Source organism: Ambystoma mexicanum, chromosome 10 (assembly GCF_040938575.1).
Source record: "Ambystoma mexicanum isolate Mex_15411 chromosome 10, UKY_AmexF1_1, whole genome shotgun sequence".
In the NCBI taxonomy this organism is placed as follows: domain Eukaryota; kingdom Metazoa; phylum Chordata; class Amphibia; order Caudata; family Ambystomatidae; genus Ambystoma; species Ambystoma mexicanum.
Window position 1 is genome coordinate 785,404,813 of NC_090932.1, and position 17,170 is coordinate 785,421,982.

Consider the following 17,170-nt stretch of genomic DNA (forward strand, 5'->3'; position numbering starts at 1 on the left):
ATTCATAGATAAGTAAAAACTTTGTAGCACTTTAACTTATTCTGTTTCAGGAATCAAGGTTGCATCACTAACACGTGGAAAGCAAGTAAGTACTTTGCAACACGTGTTATAATTTCTCTGCAGAGGCCTTATACTTTGAGTCATATGACATGTTATGATATGATATGGCATTTGTAACGCGCCTATACACAAGTGTTTCAAGGCGCGACGAGGCAGGGAGGGGGGGAACAAGGGGAAGACAGACAACAATACTACTAGGCCAGGTGTCATTCAGACCGCGCAAGTGCAGGGGTAGGGGGAAGGGAAAAAGTGCAAGGGGAAGGGGAGGGGGGAAGTGCAGTACAAAGTAAGTAGAATAAAAATAAATAAATAGGGCCAGCTGGTGGCAAGTGCAAGGTAAGTGCTGGGAAGGGGGGGCTGTAGGGATACAGAGACAGTCCCGCAGTGCAGGGGTTGCCAGGGAGGCAGTGCAAGTGGAGAGTGGCTGGGCCCAGGACCGAGGTCGGTGGGAGTGGCCCAGTTGCAGATTCAGTGCAGGTTCAGTGAAGAATTTAGCAGGGGAGAGGGAGAGAGAAAGCAGAAGCAAAGAGGAAGGTTTTGAGGTGCTTCCGGAACCGGAGATAGTTCTCTTCAAGTTTCAGGGAGGCAGGAAGGCTGTTCCAGAGGGAGGCCCCTGCCGCGGAGAGAGATCTACCCCCAGCTCGTTGCTTCGAGAAGCAGCTGACCCTGAGGGAGTTGGAGACGGATGAGCGAAGGGCTCGGGAAGGAAGATATTTAGGAAGAGAGAGTTGGAGGTATTTAGGCCCCAGAAGGCCTTGTGGACAATGCAGAGGGTTTTGAACTTAATCCTCGCAGCCACTGGGAGCCAGTGTAGAGATTTCAGTCCTGAAGAGATACGGTCCCTGGGCTTGAGGCCAAGGACAAGTCTTGCAGTTCTGTTCTGGATGAGTTGCAGAGGGCGGAGAGTGGAGGCAGGCAGATTAAGATAGAGGCTGTTACAGTAGTCCAGCTTCGAGAGAACCAGGGCTCGGGACACAGTGAGCTTCTGGGGGAAGGAGAGGAAGGGAAGAATACCTCTGAGGAGGTGCAGCTGGAGTGTGACTTCTTAGAGACGTCAGATATATGAGGAGAGAAGGAGAGTGTGGAGTCGAAGATGACCCCGAGGTTTTTTGCCTTGCAGGTAGGCGCAGGAAGAGGGCCAAGAGAGGCTGGCCAGAGAGCTGCAGGGAAGGAGGGAGTGGGTGTGCCGATGACTAGAATCTCAGTCTTACTGGCATTAAGGCAGAGGTCATTGGCGGCACACCATTCCTGGATAGCAGACAGACAGTCAGAGATGAGGGAAGGAGAGGAGGAGGCCGAGGGTAGCCTGAAAATGAGCTGGGTATCGTCCGCATAGCACTGAAATTTGGGGCAGAGAGCGGCGATGCGGTGGGCAAGGAGTGGCAGATACTGGTTGAACAGCCAGGGAGAGAGATTAGATCCCTGGGGAACACCACAGGTGGAGAAAAAGATGTCAGAGAGGAAGGACCCAAGTTGGACCTGGGAGGGTCGATTGGAAAGCAAAGAGGTCAGCCACGCCAGAGCCTGACCAGTGATACCCAGATTATCACAGACGGTTGAGCAGGATGGCATGGTTGACAGTGTCAAAGGCAGAAGAGAGATCGAGCAGAATGACAACACACGGAGTGTTGGAGTCGAGGTTTAAGAGCAGGTCCTCACGGATGTTCAGGAGAGCAGTTTCCGTGCTTCTGGCCGCTCTGAAGCCAGATTGATGGTCATGAAGACTACCAACAGTTTCGGCATGGAGGTTAAACTGGGAGATGGCCAGTTTCTCCAGGAGCTTGCCCAGGAAGGGAGTGATGGAGATTGGGCGATAGTTAGCCGGGCAGGAGGGGTCGGAGGAGGGTTTCTTAAGAAGAGGGTGCACAAGGGAGTGCTTGAGGGGGGATGGGAAGACTCCAGAGCCGAAGGAGTGGTTGCAAAAGTCAGCCAGGGCAGGAGCCAGGGAGTCGATGTGGTCCTTGATGGTTTTGGAGGAACAGGGGTGAACCTGTTTAGACGAGACTTTCATAGATCGGACTTGTCTGGAAACCTCGTCAGCAGAAAAAAGGGGAAAGGCAGAGAAGGAGGGAGGAGGGGTGGCTGCAGAAGGGCCAGAGGAAGAGCTGGGAAGAGAGGGAGGGAGGGAGGCGATAGGAGGAGAGTGAGGACAGGATGTCCTGAGTTTTAGAGATGAAGTGAGAGGCCAGTGCAGTGCAGAGGGCCTGGGAGGGGACAGGAGAGGTAGAGACTGCAGCAGGGTTGGCAAGCTCCTTGCAGATTTTAAAGAGTTCAGCCGAGTTGTTAGATGCCGCAGAGATGCGGGCTTGGATAAGGGCTCTCTTCTTGGTGAGAACAGAGAGACGGTATTGCCTTTGGAGCAGGCGGCAGGCCAGTTTGTCAGAGGATGAACATGAAGCACGCCATTTCCTCTCTGCCACCTTCCCTATTCTAGGACATGACTGTTCTCAGAGGCAGAAGGGAGCCCTCTTGGTCCAATAGCCAGCTGTGGGCAGGTCAGGATAATGCAGAACTGTAGGAAAGTCAAAAGTTCCAAAGGATTTCTCGTCCGACAAGTATCCAACTTTAGAGGTAGTAGAAGGCTCCATATAGGTGTTCCAGCATTAGGCATGGGCAAGTGGTATGGGCAAATCCCCTAATACCTGAATATCCACCCTAACTACACAGGAGCAACACAAGACTTTAGGTAAGTGTTACACTAAGCCATAGAGTACCTCAGCAGTGAAGAAGAGCTTGTAGACGGATGCGTTCATGATGCAGCAGCATAGGACTCAGTCTCTGGATACTTGGTTGTGGTGACGAAAGTCAGGACACTGGATGGGGGATCATGCTGCAGCATTTGACAGAAAAGGCTTCCAACAACGGATTCTTCAGTGCTTCTCCTGGCTCTTGTGATTTTGGCACCCTCTTCAATGGGCCAGATGAAGGAAAGTTGTCACTGATCGGAATCGCCTTGCTATTTTAGTCCAGCACTCTGGTGAGGGGACTTCAAGGAGTGGAATTGTTTCTCTGGAGGTCCAGCAGGAGACCACCAACATTTCAACGAGATTCGTTTTTCGAAGAAATTGCACAGCACTCAGACTCCAGGTCCCAGGGTATTGATGGTTTGCAGCCCAGGAAGGTCGCAGCTCATCGTGGCATGGTTCAAAATGTAGGTCGTCCTAAGATTGATTGGTCTCACTAGTCTATGGTTCATTATCATCATTGGGACTCCTATGTCGCATCAAATAAGGGGTCAGCACAGGCAGCGGTTACACAGCAGGCATCTCCGGTTGCTGGAAGGAGCTATAGCAATCTTCTTCTCTTCTTCATTGGATTCAGCTCCAGTGGTCTACTTATCTTCAGCTTCCAGATCCAAGCCATTTATACAGGAACCCACACTCGTCCTCTGCAAACTCTCCCTGCAGTTTACAGAAAGAGGCGGGTGGCTGTCCAATCCGGACAGCCAACCCCCCATGGCGGCTGGATTCTCTCAGGTACACCAGAAGACAAAGGTGAGTGGAGTTTGAGTCCTCCCTCAATTCCTGTCTTCACAGACAGTCTGGAGCCTTGGCGGGAAACACAAAGGGTTCCCGCCAAAAGACAAAACTTCAACCAGGACCACTCCCACCTAGGACAGCAGAAGTCGTCCCAAGAAAAGGCAAGCACACTAAGAATGGTGAAAAAAGAAAGAAGCCACCAGTCTAGCAGAATGGTGACCCTTCTGTGCATTGATTACTGCAGTGGTAATGACAGCCTGGGAGTATAAATCACACAAAAGTCAGTAAAGTATGTCCACTGCCACCAGCCATAATAGGAAGCTTGTTACTGTAACACCCGTTTTACAGTAGCGGTTAGAAAGGGGATACCATCTATATCCCCAGCACTCAACATAAGGTGGGGTGTTCTGATTTCACAATAAAAAATGTGGAGGGGGATAGAAATCCCTCTCTACCCTTGAGAGCATATGTTCTGCAAGATAAGTCGAGAGAAAGTAAAAAAAAAGCCCAAGCGGCACCCCAGCAACACTGCACAGAAAGATGTATGTGCTGGTGCAGCAATAATAAAATCTGGATGTCCAAAAAGTTATAAAGTATAGATTCAAAAATGTACTATGGAGCGTCAGAAAAATGACACCCATAAAAGAGTAAAAGAAAGGGTGAGTGGGGAAAAAGCTTTCCACTAACTCAGAAACTTAGAAAAAGAGTCCAGGAAAAAGTGCTGGGGTCTCGCATGTGAAGGCGATTTGGTATATAAATTGAATTCTAACAAAATGGAGCATTTTCAAAGTTTCTCTTTTACTAACATCCTGACCAGTGCAAAGCCAGGAAAAAGTACATGATGTATTGTAATCACTTAGTAAATAAAGCTATGGTCTTCCATCCGCCTTCCATTCAATGACCTATGACTGGGGCCAATTATGAAGTAATCTTACAATCTTACACCGGTGGTCGAAGAGGGCGGGGGTGGTCGGGAGCGCTGCTATACTTTTATTTTAAAAAGAAACCGTTCCGTTAAGATTTCGTTTTAAAATAAAAGTGTAGGAAGAAGTTGAAACTTGCACTGTACTGAACGTTCCAGTGAATAGCAGGTGCGTTTGTTCAGAGGTTTTTATTGCGCGTGGGAGCGGACGTGGCAGTGGGGTTTGTGGGGAGCGGGTGCAGGCCAGCAAGCGACATAGTTTGCCTACTTCTTTTCGTACACTTCGACCACTGTGTACCATGTATGATGTTAACGTAAGGAGATGCTCCTAATTCCCGTCAAGATTTCACAATTTTTTGTAACTCGTTTATGGTGGTAGAGAGCAGGGCACTTGAGGAGTGGGGTATGAAAGGGGATAAGGTCATGCATGCAATCAAACATGTCACTTCAAAGGGATTCCATGTTGAATATTGCAACCAAATTGGCATAAAACTGAAATTGGAGAGGGCATGCACTAAAATTGCCAGAGTTTTTAAGACAAATTACACAGGACATGGTGGCTTAATATGACCACCATGTATTAAACTGTTTTTACAGCATTGTCTCTTTTTCCCCCTGTAACCAGAGGCGTAGCCAGCATTATCTAACAAGTGGGGCCTGAAGCTAATGTAGTTGGGCCCACCACAGTGACAGTAACATCTGCAAATGCCCACACAGCGTTGCTAGTAGGCATTTGCAGAGTTTGGGTGGGCCTTGCCCGCTCAGGCCCTACACTGTTTAAGCCTCTGCCTGTAACATCCTAACTAGTAATCCTAGATCTCAAGATTTGGCCGAACACATTAAGGGTTACTTTTTAAACATCAGGAGGGCAAACTAGTCCCGTAGATCTGATGCAGACCCCTCACCTTGCACGCGTGTACCCGGTGTCACCTGTCATTGAATCATTTCTCAACTGGAAAGACCTTAATTATCAATAAAATCCAATAGGCTCTCACCCGATAAAAACAAAATCGTCTATTTTCACCCGGCCTGGGGACCCAACATATGAACCTACAGATGGATTCGGATACAGAAATCATCAACCTAAAGGGAGATCTCTGGAGCAGATGCATGCAGCAAAGTCAGCTCATAAGGTAGAAGGAACATTAATTGGAGGCTTCTTTGGCTTAAAGAAAACTTAGTTCGAGACAGCATCACAGAATTACCTGTTAACAGAAAGTTGTACAGGTAGTTCTTGAACTGCTATAGTAGCACTGGATTTTGGTTTTCTGGGAAAGGAATTGCAAGTGTAGGCAACAAGGATCAGTATAAGGACCTTAAAAGCCTAGTAGTACTAGAGTCCGGGTTTAGAATGGAGCAAGATCAAGCAGATTCCACGAGAAGTGTTTGAGAAGTATCACTAACGCGCTCAGATGACACTTATCTGAATATTCGAGTGCTGAGTTCCTCCCTTTGCCGGTCACATAGACTCCATTGTGGCCAAGGTGCAGGCTCGCCTGCGCACTGACTGGTGGTTGAAGCGGCCACCCGGAATGCCCTACCTCTCGAAAAACTGGAAGTGGTGGCTGCCAACGAGTGCTTCTGCATCCTCAGAACGGCACTGCAGCAAGGGCAATGGAAGAGTGCCCTGGAGTCGCTGGCTGGGCGCACACAGGAAGCAAAGATTGTGCTCGAGCAGCTGTGGAGAGTGCGGGAGGAGCTGTCCCTCAGGCCAAATTACAGGAGGTGATAGGCTAGGCACACCAAGGCCATCAAGGGGCTGCAAAGACCAAATCCCGGCTACACCTGAGGGTGTGGTTCCCCGAACTCGAGAAATGGGTGGATGACTATGTCGCCTCGTGTGTGGTGTCGGGCAGCATTGCCCGCCCAGAGGGAGCCTGCCATCGAAGCCATGCCACGCGGCCCTGGGAGGTGATGCATGCTGACTTTGGGTCCACGTCGCAGGGGACGCACTTCCTGGTGGTGGTGGATGAGTACTCCAGATATCCGGAGGTGGAGTTTATCCAGTCGGTGGCTTTCGAGCATGTGGTGGTGGTGGTGGAAAAGGTATATGGTCTCCCCACAGTACTCTGATCTGACAATGGGGCTCCATTTCAAGGACGGTTTGCGGCCCTGATGGAAGGCTATGGTGTACATCATAGGAAGGTTACACCCCTGTGGCCGAGGGCCAATGGAGAGGCTGAAAGGATGATGCACACATTAACGTCTTTCGGATTGCGCAAGGCCAAGACAATGTTTGGAGAGGGCCCTCTACCAATTCCTGCGGGTGTATCGAACAACACCGCACACCTCAATGGGAGTGGCCCTGGCCGAAGCTCTTTTCAAGCGGTGCCCGAGAGGTCTGCTGCCGGAAGTGGGTGAGAAGGAGCCGGTGGTCATCGACACTCCACAAGTGGAGCTGGAGCAGCAACTACGGACTGAGCAGGAGAATGATAGGAGGGGTCTCCGCCAACATCTCGTGCCCGGGGTTGAAGTGCTAATAAGAAATAGGCACCCCCGCGGGAAACTGCCGCTAACCTATGAACCGACGTGATGGCAGTCAAGGAGTCCATGGTGACTGCGTCAGACGGCTGAGCCTGGGTCACCAGGAATGTTAGTTTCTTCAAGAAGCTGGGTGAGCCCAGAACCGAGGTGCCCGTGGACCAGGACATTGCGGACATACCTGACGAGGGCGGGGGTGCGGAGCCCATCCCTCGATCCCCTGTGAGGACGCCAGCTGACGGCACAACTCCCACCCCCGAGGCGAGCAGGAGGTACCCCCTGAGGACAGGGCAAGGGAAACCTTCTCGTTTCAGTGACTTTGTCTTGGACTCATAATGGAGCCCGCCATGGAGGGACTTGCCAAGGGGAGAAGAGGGGTGGCTGTGAATAAAGGGCTCATTGGGGATTTAGTTGTTTGGGTTAAGGGTGTTAGTGTGTTGTAGATGTTAATTGTAGTCCTGTTGTGTGCTGTGTTATTATTTGTTGTCCTCATGAAGGAGGAGTGTGGTGCTGCCCCTTTAAAGGAATAGCACGCAGCGGAGTGACGTTGCACTCCGCCGCGTGGCCTATAAATAAAAGGGGCATTCCCGGACGCGGCATTGCGACCAGGGAGCCTGAGCCTGACGCATGTCTCCGTGTGAGTGCTTGGAACGGAGGGGGCCCCGGGCTCACGGAACAACACAGTGGGGGCCAGGGATTTCCCCACAACACTCAGGATTTGTAATTTGATGCCGTGGTTTAAAGCCAGTACATTCCATTCAAGTCTGGAGCAACTTTTCATTCGACAAACTATAAAATACATGTTACAGCGTTATGCATGCTTGTGCAGGTGTAGCTATCAAGCCTAGAGGCTGATTCCATTTTAAAGCATGTCCCATAGCAGTGTTGCCTGTGGCCTGAGTGCAGAATGGAAGATGAAAATAATAAAACGGTTAGATTGCAAAATGAATTCCCTTTTTATTAATATTGTGAAAAAAAAAAATAGGGCCACTGCATTAATCAGTGGCCTTTATGCATCAGAGAATGTTGGCACTCTACGAGTGATAGAAGGTCCTCCCCAGTGTAATAGCGTCCTTTCATGCTGCCTTAATTGTAAAGTAATGTAACTGGATATTGTATAGGGTGACCTATGCCGTTTGAATGGCATCTTGGCCCAAAGTCCTGTATGAGAAGGGAGGCTTGGGTTTAGTGAGATGAAAAGGAGAGGCAACTTGCAAACCTGATGGTTGTAGCCTGTGGGCCGACAAGATTCGAATGCCATCATTTTCCTAAGAGTATGCTATGGTGTGGATGCGTGAAATCACTGCAAATGATTTCTGGGAGTTTTTACTTTTGCCAGCATCTTCTTTTGATTCCCTGCACAGACTGTGAAATATGGTGGGATAACTGCTGTGAAATGTAAAGCTTTCTGCTGGGCTTTCATATGTGCGTCCACCTTTAGTAGTGTTCTGATGTGGCTGGGGGGAAGGGATCCATATGGACTCTTATCTACTTCGTAGAGTACATATATATCTGTTGTAGTGGTGTTGGTGGCGGCCATAGGTGGTCTCGGTGGTGTGTGCACAGTGGAACGCTAATCAGATTCTCTGCATGACTTGGCGTTAGCCACAGGACCCTGGGGTACTGCCTGGTTCCTGTTACTCGCACCTCATGAAGCAGTGCATCATTAAAATCCCGTTGGAAGACCATGCACTAAGAAAGCATTGCCAGTCTGGATCCTTTCAACCGATTCCACACCTCAAAGGAAAACTAGGCTGCAAGTCAGTTTTGATGGGGTAGGTAGGCTATGTGATGTCAGAGTTGAGGACCTGTTTTTGCTATCTAGCATGATTTTGTGCTTACAAAGTTTGACCTACAATCACAAGTGGGTCTGGGCAAGGCAAGTATTCTATGGAAGAAAGGTGCAATGTTTACATGGTCCTTAATGGGCAGGTAGGCAGGCACATGCAGAATATCTGCTGCAGATTGTGTGGCCTGCTGGTTTATGCAGTTTAAGGTGACAAAAAGAATGACTAGCGGGTTAGTGAAGAGGGGGAAGTGCATGGGGATGGGGGGGGGGGGTCCTGTTCTTTGACGTCTTGAAAGACTGGAAACTTTATTATGCCACGGAGTCTTGTTGTTGGTATGCCTGAATGAGGGGTGTTATCCTGGAGACAAGGTTTCCTCTCATCATTGTTCCTAATGGAGTTGTCCTTTGGGCAAGTCTAATCTATGCGCGTTTGTCCTGACCTTGAGCGATAGCTTCGCGTCTGTGGCATTTCTTTTCCTGCAGCCTAGTGAGTGAACAACAGTGTTTCTAAGCATTTCTGTTAGGTCGGGTGGTCTTTCAGTGTGTGGCGTTTCCTGGGCTTGGAGTTCTAAATGTTAGCGCTCAGGACTGCATAGGAGACCTCTTGTCTGTCACCAAGGGGTGCACTTCCTTGCAGTGATTTCTGGGGCACTATGTGGAAGGGTTGGTGTATGACACAGATGATTTGGAAATTTATTTGATGTTTGACGGGGAGTCAGTGCAGGATCCAAACCGTCTGGGTGATGTTACTATCTTTACAATCTCTGAAAATGGCGAGTTATAGTTTGGGAAGCCTGTATAGAGGCTATTGGCCTAGCTCAGTCTTGAGCAGAGTAGTGCAACAGCCCGTGTCTTGTGAGTGAACAATGAGCATGGCATGATGCATCAGATCAATGTGGCAGAAACCGCTTCGGACTATTGCTTTGACTTGCAGCTCAAAGGCAAGGGAGTTTTCCAAGAGCAATGTAAAGATTTGGACCATTGTGCTGGACTGGGAGCAATCTCCGATTGTCTCTGGTCGAGGATTAGATGTGGGATGCGTTATCTGAGAATGGCAGATCATGATTTTGATTTTCATTAGATTGAGCTTAGATCGGTTAATGGTTATCAATTCTATGGATAAGTCCATTCAGTGTACTGTTGAATCCGGATCAACTTGTAAATAATGTGACTGTCATCTGCGTGGTTGTGCCAAGGAAGTCTGTGACTGCTTACACTTTCTATACGTGGGTCCATGTAGGTTTTGAAGAGGAGGGGTGAGTGGCTGAATTACTGTGGAATCCCTTTGTGATCTTGTCTTTCTGCTTTTTGCTTTATTTGTTTATTGTGAAGCAGATTTTATGGAATTTAAACTTTTCAAAAACGTGTAGGACCCATCAGTTTACTAAATAAACAATACTTTTTTTCATTCATATGTGTGCCTTCTATCAGATTCATTTTGATAAAGTCCACGACAGCCTCCTCTTATATAACGGTGTGGCTCCTTTGTATTGGTGTTTCAATTGGTTAATTTAGGGGACCACCCCTTTATTTTTGATATTTATATAACTAAGGTGTCCCCTTTATGTTTTTTGATTTTTCCCTTTTGTTATGCCAAGCATTCCTTCCCCCCCCTTGTGTGGTTGTTCTCTCCCACCCCCCTTGAGTGGTTGTTCTCTCCCCCCCTCTTGTGTGGTTGTTCTCTCCCCCCCTTGTGTGGTTGTTCTCTCCCCCCCTTGTGTGGTTGTTCTCTCCCCCCCTTGTGTGGTTGTTCTCTCCCCCCCTTGTGTGGTTGTTCTCTCCCCCCCCCTTGTGTGGTTGTTCTCTCCCCCCCCTTGTGTGGTTGTTCTCTCCCCCCCCCCCTTGTGTGGTTGTTCTCTCCCCCCCCTTGTGTGGTTGTTCTCTCTCCCCCCCCTTGTGTGGTTGTTCTCTCTCCCCCCCCTTGTGTGGTTGTTCTCTCTCCCCCCCCTTGTGTGGTTGTTCTCTCTCCCCCCCTTGTGTGGTTGTTCTCTCTCCCCCCCTTGTGTGTTTGTTCTCTCCCCCCCTTGTGTGTTTGTTCTCTCCCCCCCTTGTGTGGTTGTTGTTCTCCCCCCCCCCTTGTGTGGTTGTTGTTCTCCCCCCCTTGTGTGGTTGTTTTTCTCCCCCCCCCCCTTGTGTGGTTGTTTTTCTCCCCCCCCCCCTTGTGTGGTTGTTGTTCCCCCCCCCCCCTTGTGTGGTTGTTGTTCCCCCCCCCCCTTGTGTGGTTGTTGTTCCCCCCCCACCCCCTTGTGTGGTTGTTGTTCCCCACCCCCTTGTGTGGTTGTTGTTCACCCCCCCGTGTGTGGTTGTTCTCGTGTGTGGTTGTTCTCCCCCCGGCTGTCCTTCCATTTCCCCCCCGCGCTGTCCTTCCATTTCCCCCCGCGCTGTCCTTCCATTTCCCCCCGCGCTGTCCTTCCATTTCCCCCCGCGCTGTCCTTCCATTTCCCCCCCGCGCTGTCCTTCCATTTCCCCCCCGCGCTGTCCTTCCATTTCCCCCCGCGCTGTCCTTCCATTTCCCCCCCGCGCTGTCCTTCCATTTCCCCCCCGCGCTGTCCTTCCATTTCCCCCCCGCGCTGTCCTTCCATTTCCCCCCCGCGCTGTCCTTCCATTTCCCCCCCGCGCTGTCCTTCCATTTCCCCCCCGCGCTGTCCTTCCATTTCCCCCCCGCGCTGTCCTTCCATTTCCCCCCGCGCTGTCCTTCCATTTCCCCCCGCGCTGTCCTTCCATTTCCCCCCGCGCTGTCCTTCCATTTCCCCCCGCGCTGTCCTTCCATTTCCCCCCGCGCTGTCCTTCCATTTCCCCCCGCGCTGTCCTTCCATTCCCCCCCCGCGCTGTCCTTCCATCCCCCCCCGCGCTGTCCTTCCATCCCCCCCCGCGCTGTCCTTCCATTCCCCCCGCGCTGTCCTTCCATTCCCCCCGCGCTGTCCTTCCATTCCCCCCGCGCTGTCCTTCCATTCCCCCCGCGCTGTCCTTCCATTCCCCCCGCGCTGTCCTTCCATTCCCCCCGCGCTGTCCTTCCATTCCCCCCGCGCTGTCCTTCCATTCCCCCCGCGCTGTCCTTCCATTCCCCCCGCGCTGTCCTTCCATTCCCCCCGCGCTGTCCTTCCATTCCCCCCGCGCTGTCCTTCCATTCCCCCCGCGCTGTCCTTCCATTCCCCCCGCGCTGTCCTTCCATTCCCCCCGCGCTGTCCTTCCATTCCCCCCGCGCTGTCCTTCCATTCCCCCCGCGCTGTCCTTCCATTCCCCCCGCGCTGTCCTTCCATTCCCCCCCGCGCTGTCCTTCCATTCCCCCCCGCGCTGTCCTTCCATTCCCCCCGCGCTGTCCTTCCATTCCCCCCCGCGCTGTCCTTCCATTCCCCCCCGCGCTGTCCTTCCATTCCCCCCCCGCGCTGTCCTTCCATTCCCCCCCCGCGCTGTCCTTCCATTCCCCCCCCGCGCTGTCCTTCCATTCCCCCCCCGCGCTGTCCTTCCATTCCCCCCCGCGCTGTCCTTCCATTCCCCCCCGCGCTGTCCTTCCATTCCCCCCCGCGCTGTCCTTCCATTTCCCCCGCGCTGTCCTTCCATTTCCCCCGCGCTGTCCTTCCATTCCCCCCGCGCTGTCCTTCCATTCCCCCCGCGCTGTCCTTCCATTCCCCCCCCGCGCTGTCCTTCCATTCCCCCCGCGCTGTCCTTCCCTTTCCCCCGCGCTGTCCTTCCCTTTCCCCCGCGCTGTCCTTCCCTTTCCCCCGCGCTGTCCTTCCCTTTCCCCCGCGCTGTCCTTCCCTTTCCCCCGCGCTGTCCTTCCCTTTCCCCCCGCGCTGTCCTTCCTTTTCCCCCCGCGCTGTCCTTCCTTTTCCCCCCGCGCTGTCCTTCCTTTTCCCCCCGCGCTGTCCTTCCTTTTCCCCCCCGCGCTGTCCTTCCTTTTCCCCCCGCGCTGTCCTTCCTTTTCCCCCCGCGCTGTCCTTCCTTTTCCCCCCGCGCTGTCCTTCCTTTTCCCCCCGCGCTGTCCTTCCTTTTCCCCCCGCGCTGTCCTTCCTTTTCCCCCCGCGCTGTCCTTCCCTTTCCCCCCGCGCTGTCCTTCCCTTCCCCCCACGCTGTCCTTCCCTTCCCCCCACGCTGTCCTTCCTTTCCCCCCACGCTGTCCTTCCTTTCCCCCCACGCTGTCCTTCCTTTCCCCCCACGCTGTCCTTCCTTTCCCCCCACGCTGTCCTTCCTTTCCCCCCACGCTGTCCTTCCTTTCCCCCCACGCTGTCCTTCCTTTCCCCCCACGCTGTCCTTCCTTTCCCCCACGCTGTCCTTCCTTTCCCCCCACGCTGTCCTTCCTTTCCCCCCACGCTGTCCTTCCTTTCCCCCCACGCTGTCCTTCCTTTCCCCCCACGCTGTCCTTCCTTTCCCCCCACGCTGTCCTTCCTTTCCCCCCACGCTGTCCTTCCTTTCCCCCCACGCTGTCCTTCCTTTCCCCCCACGCTGTCCTTCCTTTCCCCCCACGCTGTCCTTCCTTTCCCCCCACGCTGTCCTTCCTTTCCCCCCACGCTGTCCTTCCTTTCCCCCCCACGCTGTCCTTCCTTTCCCCCCCACGCTGTCCTTCCTTTCCCCCCCACGCTGTCCTTCCTTCCTCCCCCCCGCTGTCCTTCCTTCCCCCCGCTGTCCTTCCTTCCCCCCGCTGTCCTTCCTTCCCCCCGCTGTCCTTCCTTTTCCCCCTCGCCCTGTCCTTCCTTTTCCCCCCGCGCTGTCCTTCCTTTTCCCCCCGCGCTGTCCTTCCTTTTCCCCCCTTTCATTGTCCTTCCTCTTCCCTCCTTTCATTGTCCTTCCTCTTCCCCCCTTTCATTGTCCTTCCTCTTCCCCCCTTTCATTGTCCTTCCTCTTCCCCCCCCCCTTTCATTGTCCTTCCTCATCCTCCCCTTCGTTGTCCTTCCTCTCCCCTTCCCATGCTAAGAATATCATGCAACAAACTACATCGCTCAAAACTATTGGCTTTGCCAACGCTAGTTTAAAAATTGGAACAATAAAGGCCAAACCCCAAAAAGCTGGAAACTTGTGAAAGCTTCTCTTTCAATTAAAACATTACATTACATTAGATATCTATCTACACCATTGCGATCATCTTGAATTATTCGATTGTATGCAGCCTGGGAAAGGACATTTGCTACCCTTTAAAATGCACTGTTGCCGCCTCTAGCTCTGATAACTGTATCTCTATCTGAAGACATTCCTCACTGGCTAGGCTTAAAGATATAATAATATTTGTGCCAGAAGGTATCCTTCTGTCTAACCCAGTCTTCTATCGAGATTAGGCTCCACTGGCTCAGGTTACTCCACTTTTTGCTCTCACTGGCCTTTTTTAATTTACCACAGCATGCTTTCTTTTTCACCTTATCCCAGATTCACTCCCCTGCAGCATTCCATCCTAGGAAGACTGTCCTATCTCCCACCCATTTATGAAGATTCTGTCGCCTTTTATACCTGAACTGATTACATAATTACAAAAGCGAGGGTTCTGACTTGTGGATCTTCTTCCCTATTGGCTTGTACCCCGTGATGGGGGCCTTGTACAATAGTTTCACATACTACCCATGATTATGGCCAGCAATCATGATTCCTGCTTGTGTGGTGTATATTGGATTAACAAGGATCAGCCCCAGCCCCAGTTCCCATGGCCCAATGTGATAAATACTGTCTGCCATGTTGGAATTGGGAGGGCAGAGTAAGGACACCATGTGGCGCTGACTTGCGTGCCTCTTCACGTTTCTGTAAGCAAGATAGTTATTTGAAGCTGTCGATGCACAGACCACAAGCGTTTGAGTCTGTATGATCGCTGAAGGATATTTGTGGAGCCCTCTTCTGAAGTCCATGCCGGAAGCTTGCAAACTCGGCTTATGTTTACACTTGTCTCCCATTCTTTGCATGCAGCCCCGAATGGGCATCATGGCCCGCGTACAATCACCCTTCAATATTGTAAGTGGAAAATTCTGGCTCTAAATTGAGAAGATAAAGTTCTTGGGATCATAACATTTGCCATAATGTGGCCATCTCTGAGACAGATGCCTACTCTTTTCCCACAGGGACCCTTCCTTATACTTGGCATTGCCTTTCCCCATGACTCCAAAATGAAAGTGCTGAGAGATCCCGGGCGTTCCTCCATTTACCACCTCCACAGGTTGCACCATGGAACAGATGAATTTCCCTACCCACAAAATGTTTCCATTCCTAATCGGAGCCAATGAACAGGTGACCTTATCGCGACAGTGGCAAAACACATCAGATTGACTGTACTCTGGCCGCATCAACAACACTGGGAGGATGAATTCCTTTAAATGATGCAATTGTTTTTCAATAAAGTTTATATGATTGGAATATTTAAAAAAAAGTGTGCCAGAAAAGTCTTCCTCAGTACTTACCCGTTCTTGATGATATATCTTGGATAAGTGCACCCTCCATTCTTGTGGAGGAACCATGGTTTCTATCCTATTCTACAAGGCTCTCCTTTGTCCAGTCCATGGATCACCAGCTTCTGAAAATTATATCTGTGTCAATAATTACATTTTAATAAGACTTTTCAAGGAATTATTCTAATATCTTATCTTCCTCTTTCAGCACCCTTTTGAGTAACCGATATCCTTGCAATGCCGCTGGGCATCTGCCACAGTGACAATCGTGCCGTTCAAAAGGGCATCTAATAACATGAATTCTATTGGACTTGCTCATTCGTGTTGTTTCTGGTCGTTTTTCTGCATTTAGCTAGGCATGTACTTTTTCCGGCTTCTCTGTCTTTCTGATATACTCTGGCATATCCATGAACATCTTTTTTTGGATGCACCCATTCAACTTCAGTTTCTGGTGTCTTTTTTTCACTCAACTGAACAGCACCATACATCTTCTGACCTGCATCGTCAGTGCAAACTGTGTGCAGATGATACCTCCAAGCTTCAGGTCTGTCCTAATAGAAGCTAGTATTTAAAAATAAAAATAGTTTTAACTGCTTACTTAATTTGCGATCTTGTACAGGCAATCGCCTTGGTGCTTACTCTCACCAACATCTTCATGTTCTGCCATTTGTTTTTAGTCTTTTTCAAAGCAGTGCACCAAGCCTTTTTCCCCTAGAGGAGTGTTTTTATTGTCTGGTTGTCTAGGTCTTGCTTTTCACTACTAATGAGTATATATTTTTTTGTTTCAGACTGTTACAGCTATATTTTACATCGACATGGACATTATCGTGATTTCACAGTTTGCCTATTACAGGCTAAAGCATCAGAAGATCAAACGTAAGTATTTTCTTGGTCCAAGTTGAATTACTGCCCATTGATTAGATGTAATTTCACGTTTCCCTGTTTACTTATTCCTTTTAATGCATATTTTCGTGAAAATCAAATATACAGCATTTAACATACATAAACAACTTCTCGCAGCACATCAACTAAAACTGCAGTCAATCTGATTGCATTGACAATGTTTGTTTATTCTCTTGTGTAATGTCCTCACAATGATGGATTCAGTTTTAGGTTTGTGCCCCAAGTCAGTACACAGACATAATAGATAATCACAGAATGATGAAAGGGGACCGAAGGAGACCTACTAGAACTTCCTGATGCCATAAATATTAGAATAATAGGTAGCATTTCTAGTCTTTTGTAGAAGTCCTTGAAGCTTTCATTGAATCTTTTTGTTTATAACCATTCCAGGGATCGATTCAACTTTAGATTGACCTGCCACTAATTTATTTGAAATTACATTTAGCTTTGATACAGAAAATCATGTGTGCTGATCAAAATGATTTACTGGTAGTGTATTTGCAAAGCATGAGTGTGGTACTTTCAGCTTTTCTTGTATCCTTAGTTGTGGTGGTGTTTTTTTTTTTTTTTTTTGCTGTGCTTTTGCACTGTGTCGAATTAACCGACGTAGTTGTTTCAAAATACTGATCCTTGTCCTTGGCGCGTTGTGCCCCGACCTGAGAAAGGTAGGCCTAGTCTCGGTAGCAAATGGAGAGCTTTGAAAGAGATATGTTGACCATTTGAGAGTCTGGCGAGTCCTTTATTGTATTCAGGTATGTTTTGGTTTATTTTTTTTTACCTAAAATAAGTCTTCTCACTTTTCTATAATCTAAATTCTAACTTGCGTAGAAACTTGTTTCTTTTGTGGTGATATTTTATTGTACAGTAGGAGATGTATGCTGTTGCAGTAGCACAGTCTCGGGAGGCCCTGTAGATTTTGTACAGTAGGGATGTAATCCAGAGAGTCATTAAATCTCATAAAACTGCTGACGTCACTGATGCTTTCTTCGATTCTGCTAAAGGTTAAGGGGATTGATCTGCACACCATTGATCTTGTGTAAAAGTAGATGTTATAGCAATGAGAGATACGTTTTAACGATCAGCAGCATAGACAGTCTCATGTGGAATGAGAACCTTAAAAAGCTTCTGTCCTTAAAGAGCGAACACAAAAAGCTCGAGACATGCACGATATTTA

At 49.9% G+C, this 17,170-nt stretch overlaps 1 protein-coding gene across 1 annotated transcript in view; it reads left to right on the top strand.

Annotated features, from left to right (window-relative positions):
- The window catches only part of LOC138491748 (lysosomal amino acid transporter 1 homolog), a 156,375-nt gene that overhangs the window by 66,549 nt on the left and 72,656 nt on the right, over positions 1-17,170 (top strand). The window contains exon 3 of the mRNA XM_069618445.1: positions 15,882-15,969. Within this exon, the coding sequence (XP_069474546.1) occupies positions 15,882-15,969 (88 nt within the window). The remainder of the gene's footprint in view (positions 1-15,881; positions 15,970-17,170) is intronic.